General features: G+C 49.9%; 1 protein-coding gene across 1 annotated transcript in view; it reads left to right on the forward strand.

Annotated features, from left to right (window-relative positions):
- Nucleotides 1-19,738, forward strand: part of BCL2 (BCL2, apoptosis regulator) — a 166,936-nt gene extending 147,198 nt beyond the window's left edge. Inside the window, exon 3 of the mRNA XM_011361061.1 lies at nucleotides 14,652-19,738. Coding sequence (XP_011359363.1) covers nucleotides 14,652-14,786 — 135 coding nt within the window. The 3' untranslated portion in view covers nucleotides 14,787-19,738. The remainder of the gene's footprint in view (nucleotides 1-14,651) is intronic.
- Nucleotides 19,739-24,137: the final 4,399 nt, after the last annotated feature.

Genomic DNA, 24,137 nt, shown 5'->3' on the forward strand with positions numbered 1-24,137 from the left:
TAGCCGTGCTCATTTTGCCTACACGAGCCCACGCCAGGACCTGCCACGGTCGGGCCCCCGACCCACACTCGATGGCCCTGAAATGCCGTCCCCACCCTTCTCTACTTATGCAAAGCCAGGTTCAGCCTCTTCTGTCTGTCTTTTCCTGCCCACCTTCAAAACTTGACGCATGTACTGAGCCTTCCCTGTCACACCCAGGACTTTCTCGGTGACCTCCTGTGTTTCTGGCTTGTCGCCTCAAGGTCTGGATCTCATCCTCCTTCTCTGTCTCCAACAGGAGAAGCAAAGAGTAGTTGGTAAAGTACATGCCTGAGAGTTGCTCAGTCCCAGATTCAAATTGCAGCTTTTGCAGCTTGTGTGACCTTGGGCAAGTTATGTAACCTCTCTGGCCCCAGTCTCTTCTGTACATTTGGAAGAGCCGCCTCATGGGGTTTGGCACGTTTGTTCTCTATCCCCATTGCGGAAGTAGACACTAAATAAACTCTTCGATAAATGATTTGACTGCAGTTGGGTTGCTTGATTCAGACACGTCCAGAGAGAGACCAAAGTCACAGCAGCCAAGGCCACACTCGTGAAAGAATCGCTACTCAGTGCCGGCAAGAGCCATCTGAGGTTGGCACCAGTTTTATTATGAAAAGCATCTTGTGCATGGATTTAAGATTCATGCACTCGGCCGAGGGGTTCCCTTGGTGGAAATAATGATTTGCTCGACACAAAGTCCATCCCAAAGGCTTCGCCAGCCCAGACTTGAGCTGCCTCTTTTGACCTTAGGTGTGGACGGTATTTCAGTGAGATGCTGTCTCTGAGTCGTCCCGCTGGAAGAGTGTTTATTGAATCCTTGGTTTGGGTGAGGCACTACACTGGGTCCAGAGAGCTCACTGTCACACCAACACTGTGATCATCTGCATTTCCCCCAGGCATTGAGTGCAGTGCTGTGCCCAGAGCAGGTGTCTATGCAGTTTGCATCATTGAATTCAACTTGAGCTGACCCTCTCCAAGGTGTCAGTGATGGCAGGAGCTGTCAGACCATGCGTGTAGGTGAGGGCACTGACCGCTGGCCTGCCAGATTTGCCTGTGAACTTCCTGCCCTGCCCCTCAGCTGAGGGTAGCAGGTGTAGTAAAGCTCTTGGGTGTGGTTCAGATCCCACTGGGGTCCAGCCAGCTGATACGTGAGCACCTCCTGCAGGCAGGTCTCGCAGGCTGTGCTCAGCCAGCGGCAGGTGTGTCTGAGCATGTGGCAGCTGCCGTGGGCGTCAAGCCCCCAGGGCCACGGCGTCTCTAAGTGCCAGGCCTCGTTCAGTGCACACATATCGTTTCCTGACCTTGTCGGCGTCCACAGCAGGCTGGCGTCGTGGCAAGAGGGTGCCCTTGTATCAGGCCCGCCGGCCGTCAGCTGTGCCCCTGGAGGCTGTGCTAGTGGGAGATGCTTTCAGCCCCTCCGTTCACGCGAAGCTGTTCCGTAGATGCTTTCAGGATCTCTTTCTCTGTCTCTCGGTCTATCTCTGTGAGTCTGTCTCCATGTCTGTGTGTCTTTCTCTCTCTGTCTCTCCCTCTCTCTGTTGGTGTGTGAGGCCCTGTGCTGACCACAGAGAGCACGCACTGTCACAAGCCCTTCACAGTAAACAGCCACTCAGATGAGAGGCCACACTGTGTCTCTGCATCCGTGCGTTCATAAGCCTGGTTCCAGAACTGCAGAGCCGACCTCGTGGGATTTGCCCAGTTCGGCACTGACAGCTGCTGCTGCTGACAGGGACTTTGCATTTCCTCGTGCTGGAGAGGGCCGCCGTCTTCCCTGGACACAGGAAGACCCTCTCGTGCGGAAGGAAGAGGATTCTCAGGGAGCCGGGCAACGCGCCTTGAAACGCGTCTGTTTTTATTCACGTTGAGTCTTTCCAGGTGAACTGAACTCAATCATAAAGTACAAAGTGAAAGCAGATTTTTTTTGTAGGACGCCCATCTGGAACCCCCTGAGCGAGTTCACCTCCAGCGTGGACCGTACACTTGTTCCTCAGGGCATCCATGGTTTGGGGGACAGGCTCATCTCATAAGCAGCTCGGGGATCACCCCGGTCACCTGGACCGTCACACAGGGACTCGCGGGCTGCAGAACTGGGGGAGCTGAGAGCAGTTTTCGGGTGCTTTGGAGCAAGCTGTTAACAGCCCGGGAGGTTCAAACAGTTTGCGGCTTATCTGCCGCAGACCGAAAGCCAGGAGCAGCGCCATCGGGGGCGCGAATCCCGTCGCGGGCAGATGTCCGAGCCCATCGTCAAGGCGAGGGCGCTGGGGCCAGTGCAGTGTGGACCATCCAGGAAAGATGCCCCTGCTGATTTCTCAGCCGTCCTAAAAGCGAGTGTCGCACCAGCATGGCTGGGGGCCTGGCGGTGCCCGCTGGGGTGCCAGCCACACAAACCCCCTCTGCTTGGCCCCCCTCCCACTGACACACCCTTCAGCAAGTTCCCATTAGGAGGGCCGATTCTCTGCCCGCCGTCACCGCCACCCACCTCAGTCAACGCTTGCTGATTTAAACAAGTGAGAATCAGACATTTGGCCCCCAACGCTGGCCCTCCACGCTCAATAAATGAAAGACCCCCCCCCTTCTCCCCTGCCCCACCCCCAGCAGCAGTGTCTTGATGACAGTGATTAGGCCAAGCTGCAGAACTCAGCAAGCATCTGCTTTCAGTTCCCATTTTTGGCCTATTTTCATGAATTAACTCTTGCAGGGGCGGTCAGAGGGGTGTGCACCTTGGCCCTGCCCTGCTCGGACAGCGACCTGCAGGGTGACAGTCCTCTGCCGCCAGGCACAGAGGGATGAATTCCATGTTCACATGCCCGGAGGCAGGTATGGACGCTGGCCCGGGGGCAGGCAGGGAGAGTCGCCACACCCACGACTCCAGAACCCAAGAAAGAACAGTGGGTGGAGACGTTCCAAACACTAGTCTGCCCGGGAACCCCGGCCCACCTCAGGCGGTGGAGAGTCCTGTCTGACACTGAGGAGGAGCAGAGCACCCCCCACCCCGCTCCCCACGCTGGGGCACACTGATGTCACCAGTTTTAATGAACATCGGCGTGAGAGGCAGAGGGCTCTGTGGGACAAGTGCCTGGGTCGAGAGCAGAGATGCACACAGGCACTTCGGAGGCCACAGCTGCAGCCACCATGCCACAGAGGGGAGGGGCTCCTGGAGCACGAGGCCACCTGTGGATCTGGGGAGAAGGGAGGGTTATAGAGGCCAGAGCATGGCAGAGACAGGCCCCCCAGAGACCAGGTCAGTCATTTACAGTCGTTGGGGAGACACAGTCTCTGACGTGCATCAGGGTATCTCACGTCAGGTCCTAAGAGATGCACAAGAAGCGGTGGAGAGTAAGCTCACTAACCGTGTGAGCCCAGGATGGCGCCCGGAGAGAGTCCTTGGCGCTCAGCTACCGATGAAGTGTTCGGATGGGGGAGATCGAAGGCGTGTGTGTGTGTGTGTGTGTGTGTGTGTGTGTGTGTGTGTGTGTGGGGGGGGGGGGGGGAGAGTGAGTTTCTTGCCCGGATTAGCGCTCAGTCATCACAGCTTCTCACCCAGAACAGTTGTCACCTACCATGCCACCTCCTACGTTTTAAAACATTCGTTAATAGGAGGATAAAAATTGTGCGAAGTTTCTAACCAACAAGAGTCCCATCTCCCACAGCTGTGAGCAAGAGTTAGGGAACCAGCAAGTCCTTCTGTCGCATGCCATGCCATATAAAAATAATTGAGTCCCTTCCTGTAGCGCAAGAAATGTAATTAAGTTTTTCTAACTAACTGACATAACACGAAGTTCGATTTAAAGTGATTGGTTGGTTTTCAATATTTCACGGGGTTGTGCAACTTTCACCATTATTTACTTCCAGAACTTTATTACTCAAAAAAAAAAAGCCCTGTACCCAGTAGCAGCCACTGTCCATTCCCCCCTCGCCCCAGCCCCGGACAGCCACTGTCCCCGTGGACTTGCCTTTTCCGGACGTTTCCCGTCAGTGGAATCACACCACGTGGCCTTGCGGTGGACGTCCTCCGGGGGGGGGGTTGGGGGGGCCCTCCACGTGCTGGCCGCGCTTCGTCCCTTTCTAGGGCCGGATGACGTTCCGTCGCGTGATAACGCCGCCTCATATCGCTCCGTTAGTTGATAGACGCTCGGGTTTCCACTTCGGACTCTTAGGAGTGACGCTGATGTGAATATTTGTGTACGAGTTGTGCGTGAAAACACATTTTCAGAGACCTTGGGTGTCCATCCAGGAGAGGAATTGCTGGATTATGCAGCGACCGTTCAGTGTGTTGAGGAACTACCGCCAGCTTCCGCGGCGGCTGCGCCATCTCCCATCCCCACCGGCCGTGTGAGGCTTCCAGTTCCCTTCCTCTTTGCCAGCACTTGGTATTGTCCGTTTTCTACATCATAGCCGTGCTAGTGGGTGTAAAGTGATACCTTATACCGGTTTTGGTTTGTGTTTCCCTAATGACTAACGATGTCGAGGACCTTTTCTTGAGCTTCTTGGCCATGCGTATATCTTTTTTGGTGAGTGTCTGTTCACATCTTTGCCTGTTTGAATGTTTTTAATCGGACTACTTGTCTTTTTTTGTTGAGTTATAATAATTACACGTTCTTTGCTCGACATCCTTTCATGCCCAACGCGAGATCATAAAGTGCTATTCCCCCAAACAGTGAAAAATAGCACAAGCCCAAAAGCAAGAAAAGGCCAAGCACCAGAGGCTGCAGGGCCCTCCGAGGCATCTCGCCAAAAGAAGGTAGTGGAATGAGGAAGGTACGGGAGAAAAATGGAGAAGCTGTGTTTTAAAGTCAAAGCACTCAAGGCAGGATCCCGCAGAAGCCACCCTTGAAGTGAGGTCAGCTGCCTCGTCTCTTCCATCCTCCCCAGGACCCTGCAGGATAAATGGATACGTGCACCTCCCCACCCCCACCCTCACCCCTCATACACACCACTGTGCTTCGAAAGCGCTGAGAAAACTCTCACGCCCCTTAAAGCTGCTGTGAATGCATGAGAATATTACCGAGCAGGCCTTATAGGGCAGAGCCTGCCTTGTTTGGCTTTAAGACTCCTTGGCACCTTATAAAACTCTCTGGTTCCTGAATGAATATGGCACCTGAAGATGAGATTTCAAGGTCTGGTATAGATACGGCCACAGGTTCTTCTGCTTTGGTGTAGGATGAACCAAATGGGACGTGATGAACCAGCTAGCACAATCATTGACATATTTTTAGCGCACTTTGCTATAGGTGCATTGCATGGCCCATTTCTACCGATGGTCCGTCGTTCGAAGCACTGGGCTGTTGGCACCTCCTGGCAGGAGGGACCTAAGCACTGGTGGCTGAGTCCCTTCTCCCTGCCGTATTTGCATGGCTAGGACAGTGGGAATTTTCCTCTGGATTTCCCTCCAGGGAACACCTCCCACCTGCCCGGAGGCAGTTAGACTAACGTCTGTGATGGCTTAGCTCTCCTCCGGCAGGTGGACGGGACCAGCGGCCTTTGACCTGGCTCCATGGCTGCAGGGTCCCCTGGAGCATCAGACTCCTCCGCAAACTATTTTCAAAATGTGCCCTGCTCAGGAAGGGAAGGAACCGTTTGGGCTTCACGTCCCCCCACCCCATTTCCCAGCTCCCAAGGGCCTCTGCCTGATTTGCATCCTCAGCTTGATTTGCATCGCAAAATACACCCAAATGTCCCTAGACCCGCCGCAGTGGGCGGGCAAGTTTGGGGTTTTGTTTTGTTTGGGTTTTTCATCTCCTGCCATTTCTCTAGCAGGTTTCCAGTTACATCCAGATGACCCTTAGATTAGGTTTCATTTTATGTCGTTGGCCTGTAATTCAACTAGCCTCTCCCCCTGGGCTCGGAGACCCTCCAGGATCCAGCCCTTTACTAGAGATGACTTTGGGGGTGGCCCTGCCAGCCTGGCAGAGGGGGTGTCATGCTGCTCAGGCCGGGCAGGCAGCTGTGTGTCCTTCAGTTACATGCTGAAGGGTTGTTTTTATCCCCTTCCTTTTCCCTTAAACCCGGAATCAATATTTTGGGAGTAAAGGTGGGGGGGGGGGTGGTGCGGGAGGAAGAGCCACAGGGGACAGAAGCTTGCAACTGCCAAAGTGGCTCTGATCTGCAGACGGAACCCTCAAGACTCATTCAGCACAAAGTGGCTGCAGAGGAAATCCTGCCCAGCCAGTGATAAGGGGGGAAATGGAGTCACTTCCTCACCAGCTGCTTTATTCAGGTAGAAAAAAGTCCTCACTTCCTCGCGTGTGCTCTGCCGGCCACTGCTCACAGCAGCCCGGCTGCTCGCTTCCCCTTTTGATCTCAGGCGCGGTTGATGTCAAGAGAATTCTGCTTCCTCGGCTTCGGGGGAGCCTCCGCTCTGCTGTGCATGTGTCCTTCCCCCTCCCTCCTCCTCTCCCTTTCTCCCAGCTTGACCTCTGCCTTGGCCAGTGCATTCAGTAGGCCGTGAGTTGGTGCAGTCACAGACAGCGATGGGAGTGAGTCTCACTGGGACGCAGGACTAGGTACCACAAGGGCTTCTCCGTTCCCGTGGGCGTCAAGCCGCTTGGGACCTCCGATCGTCTTCCCTGTCCTGTACGAGGGGTACCAATGCTTTTTTACCTCCAGGTAGCATTTTCGAAGTGTATCTTCGTAACACAGCATCCCTGACAGAGGGCTAAATGGTCAAATGAGTTTGGAAAATGCTGCACAATTTCTCTCTCTCTCGGAGACTCACAAGGCATACAGGCAGGGTGTAATTCACAATATTTTAACAACCAGTATGGCACAGACGCTGACTGTTTGATTTGTCTGGACATCATCCCCTCCTAGGAAGACGAGTCTGCTGGGGGAAAAAACAAAACAAAAAACCAATTTTGTTTAAGCCTGTTATTTATTTGTCCTTTGAACACCCTCCCCCTTTAAAAAAATATCGTCTATTAAGATATGTTTAGCAAACCTGTCCTATAGTAGAAGGAATCAGTTTATTTCCGTTCCACAAACATTTGCTGAGTGCCTAACATGTGACAGACACGCTCCAGGGATTCAGAGATAAATAAAATGTGGTTTCCTCACCTCCAGGTGCTCGTAGTGAGTGGGAGAAGAGAGACAGGTGAACAGATGATCTTCAGATAATAAAAGGAAGAACCCGGGATTGTTTAAGTCAACCTAGGGGCTTAGAGAAAGTTGCCTGCAGAAAATGATCACACTGAATACCTGAGGGAACCAGAGTTAACTGCCTTCAAGTGACAGAAGCTGAGCAGGAGAGCGAGGTTGAGGCCAGAGCACTGGGACCTTTGCAGTAACGAATGTGGACTGAGCGTGGACGTGGCAGCTCTGATTCTGAGTAGATCACTCTGGCTGCAGTGTGGACAGGGGACGGAAGACGGGAGGCAGAGGGGTGAGATGGGAAGTCGCAGCGGTGATGCTGGGGAGAGAAGTTATCGGGGATTGGCGGGCATTTAGGTGGTTAAATCTGCGGAGCATGTACTGTCCTGTCGAGTCCCCTCGTCCTGACCACGTCAGGTCTCTCCAGCTTGACCCCCAGCTACAGACGAAGGTACGGCATCTGTCTCTCTTTCCCTAAGGGCTTTCTGTGGCCTCTGGAGCCCACTTTGCCTGTGCTCCTGACCGGCCGGAACTGCTGGGGAGCAGCCTTCAGCCGGTGACTATAAGGAGTTGACGTATAAATGCCCCAGCTCCCTAGGGTCCTGAGCAGGGTAATGAAAGGGGCGTTTTCTGCACTGCACCCCAGCTTTGCCACAGGATTAAGTTCCAGTTTCCAGCAGTAGCAGCTCGCTTGCTCAGGTAACTCAGGATTTCTTTCCCTTTTCTGTCTCACTCCCCCCCGCCCCCAACTCCATTCGTGTTCCCTGTGATCTCCTCTCAGGTAAACTGCTTGCACCCTAGTCTTTGTCTCTGAGTCGCTTCTGGAGAAATTCAGCCTACGAGTATGAGGTTGACCAGTGAACGAATGGCGGGGGCGGAGGGTGAGGAAGAGGAGAACATCTAGCAGACTCTCAGGGTGTAGGTTTACGTCACAGCGTAGGCACAGAGGAGCCAGGAGGAGAGGCGGGCTGGCTGGAGGAGACTGTGACGGCTTCGCTTTGGGGCAGGCTGCATCGTACGTTCTGGCGGGACATCTGAGCAAGCTGCTGGGATCCTAAGCTGGCAGTCAGAGGAGCAGGCGGGGCTGGATGTGAAGGTTTCAGAGACAGCATCGTAGGGTGGTGTCTGAGACAATGAGAGGGAAGAAGGTCAGGCAGAGAAAGAGGAGGCGGTGTCCAGGCAGAAGCCCAAGGAGCATCGGGTAGCGGTCAGGGCCGGCACAGGAGGACGAGTCCGTGAAGGAGGCAGAGAAGGAATGCCCCCGCGGGCAAAGGCCCTCAGCGGTCTCAGTGTCCAGTGCATCAGAGCACCCAGTAAGAATCAACCTGAAAAGCGTCCAGTGAATTTAGCCGCGTACGGGGTATTCGGTGGTCCCTGGGGGTGGTTTCAGAGGCACCGTGGAGGAAGAAGCCAGGCCACGTGGGTTAACGTGAAGGGTGGAAGGCAGCGGATGAGGGCGGGTTAGCGGCTTGTCCAGGAGAGCAAGGAGAGAGAAGACACTGCTTAGGGTGGAACGCACTGTCAGCGTGGTCATTTTGAGGAAATCTGAATTTCCTTTTTTAATTTAATTCCGTCAGTGGATAAATAGCCCCCAGCTCCTTGCTTTCAAGGATTAACTGAGAAGCATGTCTTCCTACCGAGGAAATCTAAATGTTTTATATGCTAACGAAAAAGAAACCAAAGGAAGGAGGGCGTTGACATTGTAGTTGAAAGCAGGGACGATTGTCGAAGGAAGGTTCCAGAAGCATCGGGAGACAGCGGGATTTAAGAGGGTAAAAAGAATCAAGGCAGGTCAGACGGAGGAGATACAAGTTAGAAAGGACAGGAAGCTGCAGCTGTCCTCATCCAGTGGCCCCGATTTTCTCAGAGAAGAAGGAGGTGACATCAGTTGCTCAGCAGTGAGGACAGAAGAGACGAGTGGTGGCTCTTGGGAGTCGTCATGAAAAGCGACAGAGAGTAAGGGAGTGCGAAGTGCTTTCAAGGACCCGCTGAGTTTGGAGCAGGACCAGTCCGCGTGGCAGGTGACTTCTTCAGTGACACTTGGAAGGACAGACGAGGCTGCCGTGGGGTGGGGTGGGGTGGGTCAGGTTTGGGGCACAGGGGAAGGCTGGGATGGGAGGAAGCAGTTCGAGGGCGGCCGGGAGGAGGCGCCCAGCGAGATGGAGGAAGCAGCCAACACGCCCGCTGGGTCCCAGTCCATGACGCAGGGAGGCGGGAGAGCAAGCCCAGCCTCTGCTGTCCCCTCCACCTCCGGTCTGCTTACTCGTACCTACCATAAGCCGTTCACTCCACCTGTTCGGGGTTCTCATGCCTCCCCTCTGAGAAACGAGCCAGCCTCTTCCTTAGACGTCATGACGCCGGCGCTGGGGATCTGAACTTGGCCTTCCCGCGCGACGTCGTGTGTCCCTCTGGCTCGCCCTTTTCCTTTTCCTCCCCGAACCCTCACGTTGTCGTGAGGGAGGTGATCGCCATGGAGACAGAATTATAAAGCCATGAAGAAATAGAAACTATCGAAGGCATTAGATAGCGGTGTTTGGTTTCGTCTTGGCCGACAGGATCTGCTCTGTGCAGGACACAGTGACGCTTGCTTCAGCTCTGTACAGTCAGCTCAAAGGTCGCCGAAGTTCTCATTTTCTTGGCGCCAACCACGCCACGTTAAATTTCCCCGCGGTCGAATGGCTGAGAACCGACGCTGAGCCAGGCGCCCGAACTTGCAGAGACGATGGTTTAACTGTTACCCGTTTCACGCTGTCTGATATCGGGAACGTCTTTCTTTGCCAGTAAATAGAGGGGACCGTTTTTAACGGCCGAACCATATTCCACGGTATGGATGTGCCATAACTTACTTAACCAGTCCCGTGTTCAGACATTTCTTTTCAGATTTTAACTATTATAAGCAACCTGTGCATTTTATTATTTTCGCAAGATAAATAACTGGAAGAGGAATTGATTTAAAAAAATAAATAAATAAGGACAGTCTTTGGAAAGCTTCGAAAGCTTCGAACGCTCGTTGCCGCGTGTGAAAGGCCTCTCTTCACGCTCGCCTTGACCTGGCAGCACCTCCGCTGAGAGCTCAGGGGCTCCCCACCCCCACCCAGGCTTGTCCGTTCGGCCCCATCCTTTTTCACTTTGGCCCCTCTGATTCGTTTGTTTTCAAATTTCATTTTATTTGAAGTCGGGTTTAAATAGAACTTTTCAAACGGTCTGAAGAGCGAAGGAAGATTTTGGAGGGTGGGGGCTGTGAGGGAGGTGTGCGTGCGTCCGTGCGTGTGTGCGTCTGCGTGTGTGCGTGTGTGTGTGCGCATGTGTGTGTGGGAGGGAAGGCGAGGGGTGTTGCAGGGAGCGGGAATGGTCACAGCACTGGGGAGGAATGGGGACACTTTGCCGCCACCCCCCAGCACCTCCAGCTCAGAGTCCGAGTCTGGTCTGTTCCCTGCAGCACCTCCCTGGCTCACGTCCAGCCCTGTGGCAGGGGCTGGGGCCGCGAGTTTGGCCTTCCTGCCCCATCAGCACAGACCCGGGGGGAACTCAGGCCCAGGCCGTCCGTGGTCTCCTGGTGGGGAGTCTGGAGAGGCTGTCTGCGAACGAGCATCCGGAGCTGGGGGCGCTGCCTGCCTCCTCTTTGACGTGAGGGGCCGGCAGCAGGACAGGGGACCTCCCCTGGGAACGCGCCGTGCACATCCGTGATCGGGCAGAGCCCCGGCTGGTCCTGCCTTGAGCGAGGGCTCGGCGCCTCCTGAACATGTAGACTGGGGTTTCGTCCGAACCGCACGACCACGGCCCAGTTTTCTTTTTCCCTCTTTGTTGCTTTTAATACATAAAATGAGCATGTGTTTATTTAAAACAGCTTTCAAACTTAAACAAATAATGACAGACTGTTCAAACAGACTTCGGAAATCGCCCTAATCAGGATGTTTGAAAACGCAGAGAGACTCCGCGAAAGTAGCTTTCAGGGGCCTTCAGTCCTGAAACCCCAGGCTCTCTTTTGCACTTTGGAACAGAAACGGGCACAGCTCGGGGGGACCCAGCCCCAGGGAGGTTGACGGCACCCTCAGCCCCACAGCCCGACTCCGTAGCTTATGGGGGGGGCAGCGTAGACGGCATCGCTTTTCCACGTCTGCCTTTGACCAGAACACGTCACATGTATGTTTTAATTCACAGTTTCTATAGAAATCACCAAGCATCTCTGGACCAAAAGCTGAGTCCCCAGAGGGGCCAGCACAGCGCCTCTGTAAACCGGCGCCTCGGAGGACTCCTTGAGCCCTGCCGCGGGGCAGGCAGGTGCGGGAGGTCTGAGGCAGCTCTGCAGGAGGGCACACGGGGGAGCGAGGCTATACTTTACTTCCACGGTGTCCCGTTATGGGCCGCGTTGACAAATGGCTTTGAGTCACCCACGTTAATCTTCACAACAACCAATTTTATGGGTGAGATAAATGAGGCTCAGGGTAGGGTAATTTGTTCAAGGTCATAAGCAATAAAATGTCAAGGCCAGGATTTCACCCAGACCTTCTTCCCCAAGTCCAGAGCTGTTCTCAGATCCCTGGGGGCTGTGTCAGCTCCTCGGTGCTCATTCTTTGGGTCAAGAGATGCTGCTATAGCTCATCTCACTCTAGAAATGTTTTTCCTTACATGCATATCAGAAATGGCCCGTTAGAAGCACAGTTAAGTACATGAGGGGACGGGGGTCACAGGAAGGGATTATTCCAGCCCCAGAGAGGAAGAGGTACTTGGAGAGGCATTTCTTCTGCCCCCTGGGACTGTGCACCAGGCAGACAGGGAAGAAATGCCAGCCATTGGTCCCTGCTTCCTCCACTTTCCCGGGATGACTCCTTGTCCAGAAAGGTCCGATGGCCAGTCTCCTCACCCCTATTACAAGTCTGCCGTAGAAAACTCCATCGGTAACGAAAGAAATGCAGAGTCTGAACTCTGATCTTCTCAGGGTCAAGCTGGATTGCAGACAGCCCAGTTAGTGCCCTGAGGGACTTGGGGTGTTCTCTGGCTGGGCTCTTGGTGGTTTCAGCCCGTCCCCCCGTCAGAGAGAGCAGCTTGGAGGGGGGACACTGTTACACATTCACAGCCAGGATGCACTTTGCAAGAGGCAGAGTTTCTCCTGCCCATGAACATGTCCTGACCCTTCCCTGCCCCGTTGATCCCTGATTATATATAGGGAGAATATGTCTCTCGACAATATTGTGACTGCAACTTTGTGCAAAGAGCACTAAGCACATATTTCTTTTATGTCTGTTAGAGCCTCACTTTGCTAAAGCTCAAATTTAGAACATTTTAAGAATAGATTTAAAAAGAAGAAGAAAACCCTTGCGCCCTCTCCTGGTAAAAGCTAATAACCCAGTACATCTGAAGGCCCAGGTCACCCACCCTGTTGTTGGCTAAGTCACTAATCTGGTGCTGTGACCAAAGCTGTCGACACACTAGATGGACCGTTGGGTCCTCTGTGGTCCATGATGAGAGAGTTTCTTCGAAATCTTTCTCCACAGGCTTTCTCAGCCTTGGCACTGTTGGCACCTTGGGCTGGTGGTAATCTCTGTGGGGTGGGGTGGGCTGTCCTGTGAATTGTGGGCTGTTGAACAGTATCACTGGCCTCTGCCCACTAGATGCCAGCAGCACCTCCCCCGCTCCAAAATCATGACTGCCAAATGTCCCTCGGGAGGCAAGACCACCCGCAGTGAGGACCACTGCCCTAAAGCTTTGTCCACCAGGGCAACCAGTGAGAATGAGGACAGCTCAGCAGAAACCCTTTGTGACTTGGGGAAGCAATTCTGATGGCTGGTCAAGTGCATTCACTGCTAGGAATTTGTCTCAAAAAAAACATCTGAACAAATAGTTAAACATTTATGTAAAAGATGTGTCATAATATTATTTATAATAGCAAAAGTTTAAAACAACCCACATAAAGAACTTCTTCAGTAAAGCACATCATATGTCTATATGACATATGTGATAGAATACTACTCAGTCATGAAAAATAATTGTGTAAGCCTATATTTAATAATGTGGGAAGTTCCCCTAATGAAGCCTTAGACTCTCACCTTCAAGACTACTCCATGATTCCCAGAGGTTGTTGAATATAGAAGGAATAATTTCAAACAGGTTGAGTAAGCACCTTGGTGAAATATTATACCAAACATAAAATCAAACTAATGATTAAACTCAGAAAACTTCAATCGTTAATTGAACAAACATTTATTGCGTGCCTACATGTACCAAAACGACACACAGCCCTGAGAGACAGAGATGAAACCTGGTCCCTCTACTGCAGTACTTGCCCCAAACAGACGAAAATGCTGTGAAGGTCGTCAGAACCCCCCACACAGCAAGGCCAGAGGTCCCCCCCGTTCCTGTCTCCGCACAGTGAAACCCTATGCAATGTGTTCAGGTCGTTGGGATGCCCGAGTAAATCACACCACGTGAAAAAGCATTTCGTGTACTGATTTATATACATTCAGATAGGTTTAGAGAGTTGTCCAGATGCTAATTAGGTCCAAATGTGGAACCTAATCTTCCCCAGCAGATCTTGAGAAATGAACGTTCAGTGATCGGTTCAGTCTAAGACCCCGCAGAGGCCTTTGCTACAGCACTGTCATGGGAGGAAACCACCTTCTTTCCTCGGGGACCTGTGTTGTGTGTCCAGTGACACATCTGACCGTAAATGACCACATGCTTCGTGAAGTTCACAGCGTGAGTTAAAGGCAGAGCCGTGGTCACCTAGTCCAGCCTCCCCTGGGAAAAACCCTGTGACGGCTTCCTTTCCCAGGAGCACCCTGTCCTTGACCTCGGGGGCTGAGCATGCCACCAGTGGAGGCCACTCGGCCTATGTCCACCACATCAGCACCCCGGGCAGACCCCACACTCACAGAGCCGCTGTCGTCCGTGAGAGCATCAGCAGAGGGAAGGGCACTGGTTTGGACCTGAGTTCCAATCCTGCCCTGCCATTGATTAAATCCTTTAACCTCTGTGAGTCTCAGGTTTGTTTGTTTGTTTTTTTTTATTTTTCTCTACAGAACAGGAATAAATCAAATGACTCCATAAGATGGGTATTAGGAATAAAGCAATGCGCGTTAGGCATTCGTTACCAGTGCCTGGCATAAAGCAAGCAGTCGATAAGGGAGTCTGGGCTCAGTCGTTGGTCTTTTACTGTTTCATGAACAGCCACGCGGGTGAACACTGCAAAGCCTCTCGTGTTTTAACAGCCTTCGCGGTTTCGTTTTTCCCTTGAGCATGTGCCACTCTCGAATCCACCGGATGGTGCGTTTATTTTGTTTGCCGTTCATCCCACTCAGCCCGATGGAAGCTTCTCGAGGCAGGAACTTTTCACCCGTTTCACTCCGTGGTGCCTGTTTCTCCGTGGTGCCCGGCACATACATAGGGTCTGAGTAAATATTTCTTGAATGGCCGTGGAAATCTTTGCCCCCGGAGAGTGCTTTCCCGTGGCCCTCCCGCTCCGGCAGGGGCCGTGGCGGGGGCCGTCTCCTTGTAGGTCGGCCTTCCGTGCGCTCACTCTGTTTTCCCTCTTCTCTCCCCTGCAGGACGCCTTCGTGGAGCTGTACGGGCCCAACATGCGGCCTCTGTTCGACTTCTCCTGGCTGTCTCTGAAGGCGCTGCTCAGTCTGGCCCTGGTGGGAGCTTGCATCAGCCTGGGGGCCTACCTGGGCCACAAGTGAAGTCAGCGGGCCTTGCCACCAGCAAATATGCAAGAGGTTCACTCAAGCAGTAGATGATACACATTGCCAGTGATGCACCATGAAACGAAGCTATGGTCTCTTAAAAACAAGCAAACAGAAACAAAAACAAAAACAAACAAACAAAAAAACGGCTTTCAGGCTCAATGTCGAATCAGCTATTTACTGCCAAAGGGAAATACCATTTATTTTTTACATTACTGAGAAGAAGATTTATTTATTTAAGACGGCCCCATCGAGCATCCTGTCTCTGGAAAGCCCACCACCGACTGCCAAGCCCCGCCTGTGCGGCTCCACCTGCATCTCCTGTGCCTAGAAGTGGATTTGCTTTCCGCGTTGTCGCTGTCGGTCGGACTGACTCATCATCTGAAGAGCAAACAAACGGACAAAGGACGTGACTGTTCCAGAAGCCAGGTTTCTGGCTGCCGGAGGTTCGGAAGAAGGTGTTCATTTTCTTTACACTTCTTGGCCCCGGGGGGGCTGTCATACTCATAGAGGGAGGTGCTTGGAGGGAAGTGCATTCTTCTCTGGCCCCAAGAGCAGGCACTCTGCACGTGGCTCCCATGGTACCTACTCCGTTGGAAGAGAGAAGTCGGGAACTTCAGATGGACTCGGTATCTGCCAAGGTCGCCATCCTGAAAGACAGTGACAGGAAAAATGCCCTTAAACCATAGGAGAGTATTTTTTTAAGCTACCAATTGTGCCGAGAAGCATTTTAGCAATTTATACAATATCATCCAGTACCTTAAGTCCTGATGTGTATATTCATATATTTTCGATACGCTCTCCCCCACCACCCCCCCAAAAAAAACAAAAAACAAAAAACCTGGCTCTGCCTATGAAACAGAATCCTCTGGAATGCAAGGAAGCGAGCGTTTCCGTGACTTCGGCATCAGGAAGACTAGGGTTACCCGGAAGCATCAGGCCGCCCCAAGTGCCTGCTTTTGCGCAGGAGGCCACAGTTTGCAATCCCGACCTGCCCCAGCTCGGGGGGCCGGCCTCCTCCGGGAACAGTCGGGACACTCGCTGGCCTGCTCGAGGGGTTTTAAAAAGAGCCATGTGGTCGCCCAACGTCAGGAAGCTGACAGAGCTGGGGATTCCACTGTCAAGGAAGAGCAGTCGTGGCCCAAGCCTGGCACCCTGGGGTCCCTTTCCACGTGGAGCCTGGGGAGAAAACACTCCTGAGACTTTGATCACGCGTAAGATGTTTATCATTGTGGAGGGAAGAAAGCGGAGGCCCCGTGCCTTTTCTAGCAGAGGGAGGTGGCGAAGGCTGGGAGCGCCACCACCGAGGAGGCGTGAGGAAAGGAGACGCACGTGGGCCTGGGAGCAGTGTGGCCGCCCCCGGGGCCGCCGCCGCCGTGCCGCCCGTCGGCCTGTGCAGTTGAAAGCGCGGCTTTAAATGACTTTGGGGGAAGGGTCGTCAATCCTGAAGGCAGCGCGGAAACGAGGTGCCGTGGATTAATGGACTCGTGTCTGTGAAATTACGACGTCAAACGTTATCTCGTCATTGCAGTTTGGTTTTATCTGAAAACTTGACAAAGGAAAACAAAAGTTCCAGGTGTGGGATGTGGGGATTATCTGTATATCCTGGGCATTAAGAAAAAAAAAAAAAAGAAAAAAGAAAAACTGGTGGGAAACTGCAGAGAAGTAGCAACAGAAGTGAGATCTTCAGCTCATAAGCCAGGAACTTTTTTTTCCAAGTTCAAAAAGCCTTGAGACGCGCATGAAAACTGTGGCATTATAGCATCATATACATTTATCCGTATTACCTTTGGAATGTACTATGTTCAGTGTTTAATGCTGTGGTCGATGTTCCAGAAGCTGCTTAAAAAAAAAAAAAAATACATGCATCTCAGCATTTTTTTTTTATTGTATTTAGTTATGGCCTCTACACTATTTCTTAGCAAAGTTGATATTTTTTTCCACGTGAGATGATTGTCTCTCGATTCTTTAAAAGCATTTCTGAGAAGATGAGAATAAGCCCTGGGTCTCAGCTACCTGACAAACCCTGGAGCGTGCTGGCCAAGGAGGTGCTTCGTTTCAACCAGGTCCTGTGCACTTGCATGTCGACACAGTGGTTCATTGTGAAGGATGCATCTGTTGGCCCTTTGACCTGGTTCTTTGGGGGTTTATTTGTCCCTGGGCAAATCAGAATTTAACTCACATTATTTAGGATTGCATACATGTTTGGTTAAACCCATGAGGTTCATTCAGTTGAAAATTCAGATGAAAAGTGACCAGGGGATTAAATTCTGGCGATGACAGTTTGACCTTTAGAGAGTTGCTTGATGTGGCCTGTCTCCACATAGACATCTAGAGCCCTCCTGCCCTCCTTCCACGGGGCCCTTTTCCGTGGCTGTCCTTCAGGGCCCTCCTGAAATGCAGTGGCACTTGCACCCCACACCGAGAGAGCAGGAACCCCATGGAATGAAGCCAGACCTCCCTGGCAGGCCTCAGGGAACAGGACGATCAGACCTTTGAATGATTCCGATTTCTAAGAGAATTATTATTTTATGAAAGGTTTACATTTTCAAAAGTGATGAATACGGAATATCAAACCCCGTGCTGCTATCCTGCCAAGACCGCGTTGATGGAGTCGGTTTGCAGTACACTCCACATGGCGAGATCCTCCGAGCTGCTTTAGAAGTAACAACAAAGAACACGGACGTTTTTGATATAAAGCCTGTTTGTCCTTTTTTGTTGTTATTGTTCAAAACCGGGATTTGCAGAATATTCTAAAAATGTATATATATATTAAAAAACAAAACAAAACAAAACATGGGGGCTAACTTCTGGCTGGTTTCCTTTTGCTGTGGGGTTTTGTTTTCTGGTTTTAACGGTAAATGTGCCCAGCCGCTGGACCCCAGAATTGTACAGTGTTGTGGTCGCACTCACTCTAAGTAGTTACGTTGCATTTTTCTTGTCAGAAACATATTAGGAGCAAGGAATGTATATAAAAGCCTCAGCTAGTCATTTTTTCCTCTTCCTTTTTTTCATCGTCTCGATCATTCTGTGATCAGACAGCCGGAGAACCGTTTCTACTTATTTTGGGTTGAGAAGAGATTCACACCTGAATGCCTGGTGCATCTGTTGGCCAAGGTCAAGGCTGAATAGAACACATGCATTTTCCGAGTTGGGATCAAGAGCTCTAAGAAGAGTCGCAAGGAGGAAATCACCCAAGAACCAGGTCAGTCCTCCCAAGCCTTCACGTCGAAGCACTCCGAAAGATCAGAACAAGTGACGTGTCCTACAGCAAACAGTTCATCTCAGATTTTACAAGGCTGGAAATTCTTATAGGTTTAAGATTGGAGTGAAAGTCACATGTCAAATTAAGGAAACGCCTGCCTGTATTTCAAACAAACATCATATTCAGATGTGGCCTTCCATTTAGATGTAACTTTTATTTTATTAGTAAATGTTTATCGGTTATCATCTAAAGACCTGGTCCTGGCCCAGTGTGGAGGTTAGGAAGTGATTATAAATCAAGAGGAGTCATAATAATCAAGTGGGGCAGTCCCAGAATGTCAGGTTAAGAATCTACTGATTGAACAGAATTGCAAATAGTCTGTGTTGTAACTAAACTTATGCTAAATGACTAATTGACAAATGTGAACTTAAATTCTAATTTCAGTCGTACTTTTAGGGCAGTGGCTGTTTTTATCCTTCCTTATCACTTATAGTTAGTAATGTACACCGACTCTATCAGAAAGCAACAGGAAGGGCTTGAAATATAAGCCATTCTAAGGAAATTAGGGAGTCAGTTGAAATTCTATTCTGATCTAATTCTGTGGTGTCTTTTGCTGCCCAGACAAATGTGGTTACACACTTTTTAAGAAAAACAATTCTACATTGTCAGGCTTATGAAGGTTCCAATCAGATCTTCATTGTTATTCAATTTGGATCTTCCAGGGATTTTTTTTTTTTTTCCCTAATTATTATGAGACAAAGGACATTTGTTGCCGGGGTGGAAGGAGGAATTTTCAAATGAGCAAAACATTCCCAAGACTGGACCAGGGCGTGGAGTTTCAGAATGGCTGGGACTGGGGGTTGTAAAACACACAACTGCAACCTTTACTAGGATTGGTGTCATGCTTCCTTGAAGGAACGCATGTGACAAACTAGAACATTTTAAGTTCTATGATAACATTTAGATTCTGGAGACATCAGAGCAAGTTAAAATCCAGCTTTGTATGGTAGTGCAGATGGACCAAAACTCCCAACATTGACCAGCAATGGTATATATTTCAAGCCTGGATACGTCTAATGGCTATCTCAACAATAAATTTGCAGTTTAAACCAACAGGATATTTAGTGAAAACCTTCTGGTTAGTAGGGACATCTGTTTCTAAATATTCACAGTACAGAAAGAAAAAAAGAAACGACATGAAACGTTTGGGTAAGTGATAATAAAGGTCCTGTATCCTTGTCCAAAGAATCATTCTGTTCCATGTTTGCACTCATAGACAGACCTTGGACAGCCATGAAATACGCATCCCACTGGGCACAAATAAAACCAGATGGAGTATGAATGGTATTGCACCAATTAATCATGACTGCCCCCAGAAAAATAACTTAAAGCCAACGTCCTATTGATGTCAGGTTTGTTTTGTATACCAATGTAAGCCCAGCAGACAAAAACACTTAGGCAAGATGGAAAGGCTTACTCAGAAGATTCTGGGATTTTGGTGTAGACACTTAGTAATGCCATGTACCTAAACCTTTTGGGGAATCTGCCGTGGGCCTTCCCAGCTAGCTCATTTTATTTTATTTTTTCCTCTGGGGGAATGTTTGAAGGCATGATAGCCGATCGAATTTCTTTCGGGAAAGCGTTGTTGGTTGTGTTTATTATACTGTTTTCTTAAGTTTTCAAGCAAGTGTTGCTTTTGAGTTACTGGGATTATTTTTGTTTTAAATAAAATGTATAAACAGCATTTTTGTATTGAAAGCTTTTGTTATCAAGATTTTCCATTTTCACCTGTGGCTATTTTTTAAGATTGGTACTTTATGGGGGGGCTGATATCCTGCAACACTTTGCGCGCGCGCGCGCGCGCACACACACACACACACACACACACACACACACACACACACACACATTCGTGGTAAGCATATTTTGGATAGTTAAGATAGAGTAAGCTTCTAGTTAGCATTAAATATGAGGGCACCTTTTTTGTGTTACCAGAAAAAAACCACATTGCCATTAAACTTTCCTTGTCTGTCCAGTTAATAGTGTGAAGAAAAATACAGTGTGAGATATTGGTTGTGCCCTAGAATTGTTTAGAATGTGGCGAATTTATGATGGCTTGGCCCTGCCATTCGTGGTCATTAAACAAGACTTTAAAAAGCCTTCTTAACAAGCCAGTAGAGCCACCAGCAACCTCACTCTAATGAAGCCCTGTGGGACCAGACGATGGGGCTGCCTTACAGGTGAAACCACCTTTGAAGGAGACCCGTCTGTTTCTTGGTTACTAAACCTCCTGGCTGCATCCAAGATGGGCCAGCCTTAGGTGCCACTTCCTGAGAGAGCCGTGGTTGCTGTCGGGTGTCTTCTCACATAAGGTGGAGATTCCCAGCCTCTATCTGTGGTCTGTAAGGTGAAAGATTGTATAAAAAGGAGAGGAACAGCTGAAAGCTCTGTTTGGAAGTGAGCATTTTAAGATAAGCAGTGACTATTTGAGAGAAATGAAAAGGAAAGGAGGGAGGGAGGAAGGAAGGACCCTAAGTATCAAGGCTCTTGCGTTTCCCCCGATACCAACACCCCAATCATCAACCCTCCAAGCCTCTTCCCTTCCACCCAAAAGGACTCTGACAGTAACGTCCACCCATGCGGCATCTGCCAAATGCCAGCACCAGACACCAGCACCGGTCCCTGCTGCCTCGGAAGGCAGGTCTTGGCTTCTGTTTTGTAGAGAGACAGACTCTGAGAAGTTAAACACCATGCTTGAGTCCTCCTCCATCATAAGTTACAGGAGGTGACACTTGGGCTGTAGCATGGCGGACCCCAAGCCCAGCCTTCATCTCAATCAGTGGTCCTTGAACGGCTGCACGTGCACTTGGCCCTCGCCTTCCCAAGGGGCGCTTAAAGGGACCGGCGTCTCGGCAAGACCCCGGTGCGTAGGCGTGACGCTTAGGGCATGGGCGCCAGGGAACGAGGCACTGTGTGTGGCCTGTGCTTGAGTCTGGGGGGGCTAGTGTGCAGCCTGGAATGGGTTTTGACCCGGTGACGTTGCAAGGTTAGAGTGAGTTCTTAACTCACGTGTCCAGTTGTGATTTGCTGCCTTGTTCTGTTAGCTGTGGACACCCAAGTTGGTATCTCGTTAGAAATAGGCAGCTGCCAGGGTTCTGTGGTTATAGAAGTATTTACACCAAGGAAATGAGCAAAACCTATACAACAACTTTTTCAACCTCCCTGCCCGTTTTTTTTTTTTTTTCTCTCTCTCTTTTTTTTCTTCCTCCAAAGAGCCAGTTTACCTGCATATTCCTGGGCACTGTCCCGGTGTATTAAAACTCGGGGGTCACCAAAAGGGCCGGTTTGGATCAGGAAGAGGAGCTCACCCTTTTGCAAATTGTCCTTTTCAGTTCCTTGCTTTCAACAAAGATGAAAGAGTTACCTAGTCAAGACAGCTGGCAGATAAAGGCGTTTTCAGAATATAACTTAGAAATCCAAAGAGTTGAGTAATATTACTACAACAAACGCCTTCCTCTCCCGGGTACTTATTAGGCGAACAATCCTCAGAGCTTAACGTTTTAAAAACAAGAACAGACTTCATGGTGAATCCCAGCTCTTTCCAGTACTAGGAAATTTCTATTTATGGGTACATGACCTTCTTGGGGAGGGGGAATAAACCAGCATCATTTATCCCAGAGGTATATTTCCAATAAAATTAAAATTTTATATTTAATAAATATCCAAATGTATACATTTTTATCATTTGGGTATTAATAAAAATTGTAACAATTGCCTAAGCCAGGAACAAAAAAGTAAAATCTTATGGTCACAAAAATTCATAAATTTACTTTTGTTGTGGAAAATTATGAGAGGTTAATTAAGCTTTCAATTTTAAGAAATATATTAGGATAAAATGGAGGGTAGAAATGTGAATTTGAGGGGAGAAAAGTAACAATATAAAATTCCCAGGTGTCACAAAATAACCCGTTTCTCTATTGTTTATGTAGATGATGCTGAGTATCAAATCATTATGGCACTTACAATCCATTGTCTATAATTAAAAGAGATGTAGCAAATTTATTTTAAAATGTCGATTGTTAAAGTACCTTCTCAAACTCGTTATTCGTAGGTGTGAAAATTCTTTTTCAAACTGGCCTCGATTCAGGAATGCTCTCTTGAAACACACCTCGAGAAAAGGAAAGGGAGCCACAGCCACGGAAGGCTGATTGGCGCGTCTTAAGACAGCTCAGTGGAGAAACCCTAACGTCTCAGGGTTTCTTAATCCCGTTAAAGTCTATCCGGAAATTACTCAAGCATTTTTATCAGGAATCATAATTACTTCATGGAAGGGGCTATAAATTACATCATAAAAAAAAAAAGTTCTGCCACAGACAGTTGGGACAGTTTCTTTCTCCTGCTACTAGCAATGCATTGGAAATCAAATCCTTCGCAACTATTTACATGTACATTTTAAAAATTAAATGTCAACTTAAACGTCTGCAAGCGTGGTGCATGTGTTTCGAACTCCCTTTAGTGGGGCACCAGCAACTTGTTGGAAGACCCCTGCCCCGTCGGCCCCTCTCACCATCCTGTTTCTGGAAGCTCTGGGGCGGGTGGGGTGATGGGAGGGGCCCCTCCTCCAGGGCCCAGCAGGGCTTTTGTATTAAAATGAATCTGTCAGCACCAAGGAAGCAGGTAATTGGGTAATAATAATGGTTATAGTTACTCATTTCAGGACCCAAAAAAGTAAGGAAATAAAGCCTTAGGATCACAAAAATTCATTTAAATGAATTGCTTTTGTTGTAGAAAAGTATGAGAAGCTAATCAATTTTAAATATATCCTTTTTGTTCCAAATTTATGTTAAAAATTTCCTTTTTGGAGTAGTTTTGCTTTTAAAAAAAAAACAACAAACGTGCGGCTTATCACCCACTTACCCTACTTGTCATTTGTCTGAGTGTCCTGGATTGCATGCTCTTAATACGTGCTGCCGAAACACCCGAGCCCATATTCGTAATGACAGGCAAGTCCCAAAGCAGTGAGGTCCTGTTCTCTTCTCTTTTCTCACCCCCTAGAGAAGAGCTCTCTCTGACTTGGCTTTGACTACAGACTCCTTCCAGGGTCTTCCGCAGCCCTTCATGGATCTAGAATAGAAATCTGCAAGTGACTGTCAGAAGCTCCGCAGGGCCTGAGATTTTCCCCCACCTGCAAACCAGCGAGCGAGCCTGCCACCATTGTATGGATGCTGGTTGAAAACTCGAGATTCCTGGGTCAGAGACAAAGGGCTCACGGCCATTGCCGCAGCCAGAGCATCAGCATTTTTTGAGCCAGCTCCCCAAGCCCCAGGTCCCACAGGGCAATGCGAAGAGCCTCAGCCGACCTCTGTACACACAGTGGGTTGTGACACGGGGAGGAACTCCGAGTTTAAGAGTGTAGGAAACTCGAATCTTTTGTAAGGAGCGGTAAGCGTGTCTGCCCTTTGCTGTGGAAGAAGACTCCATGTCTGTCTCAGAGCTGTAAACAAATCTGAGCTTTGCTCTGGAGGGAAACTTCGTCTCTGCCTCCCAAGACTGCTCACTATACATCATCCTTGGAAAGATGGTCTGGGACAAAGCAGTCAGTGCCTTGCTTGCAATACGAGCAAAAACATGAGAGGCCCATGGCGAATCATCTCCCAGAAGCGGCACTGAACCAGCCTACCTCTGCCGCGGGTCAGGCCCCCGAACGCCAGGAGAGCAAAATATAACCCTGTAGGCTTTGCTCCTCGAAGCCGAATGTTCTAGCCACAATTCTCAGCCCTCTGCCATCCTAATTCATCCATCCGGACACACGCCCTGTATCAACATCCCTTTGAGAGGGTTACACCAAATAGGATCCTGGGCCCTCAGCTAAGAGCTGACTCAGTGCTACCGATCATCAGAGATAACCTCGAGTCCTCTCTGTTCAGCTACCTGCTGTCCACGGACACCTGGATGCTTACTGTCATCTCGACACATCGACTAAATCTAAGCCATGCTCTACTCCCAAGACTAGGTCCTTCCCGAGTCTCCCCTTTTCTGTCAGTGGCATAATCGTTTCCCCAGTTTTCCAAGCTAAACCTCTTGGGCACATTGTTTCCACTCAATGCTCTCTGAATGGGTCGAAAAACGGGGCCAGCAAACAT

The sequence above is a fragment of the Pteropus vampyrus genome, unplaced genomic scaffold (genome assembly GCF_000151845.1).
Source record: "Pteropus vampyrus isolate Shadow unplaced genomic scaffold, Pvam_2.0 Scaffold62, whole genome shotgun sequence".
Taxonomy (NCBI): domain Eukaryota; kingdom Metazoa; phylum Chordata; class Mammalia; order Chiroptera; family Pteropodidae; genus Pteropus; species Pteropus vampyrus.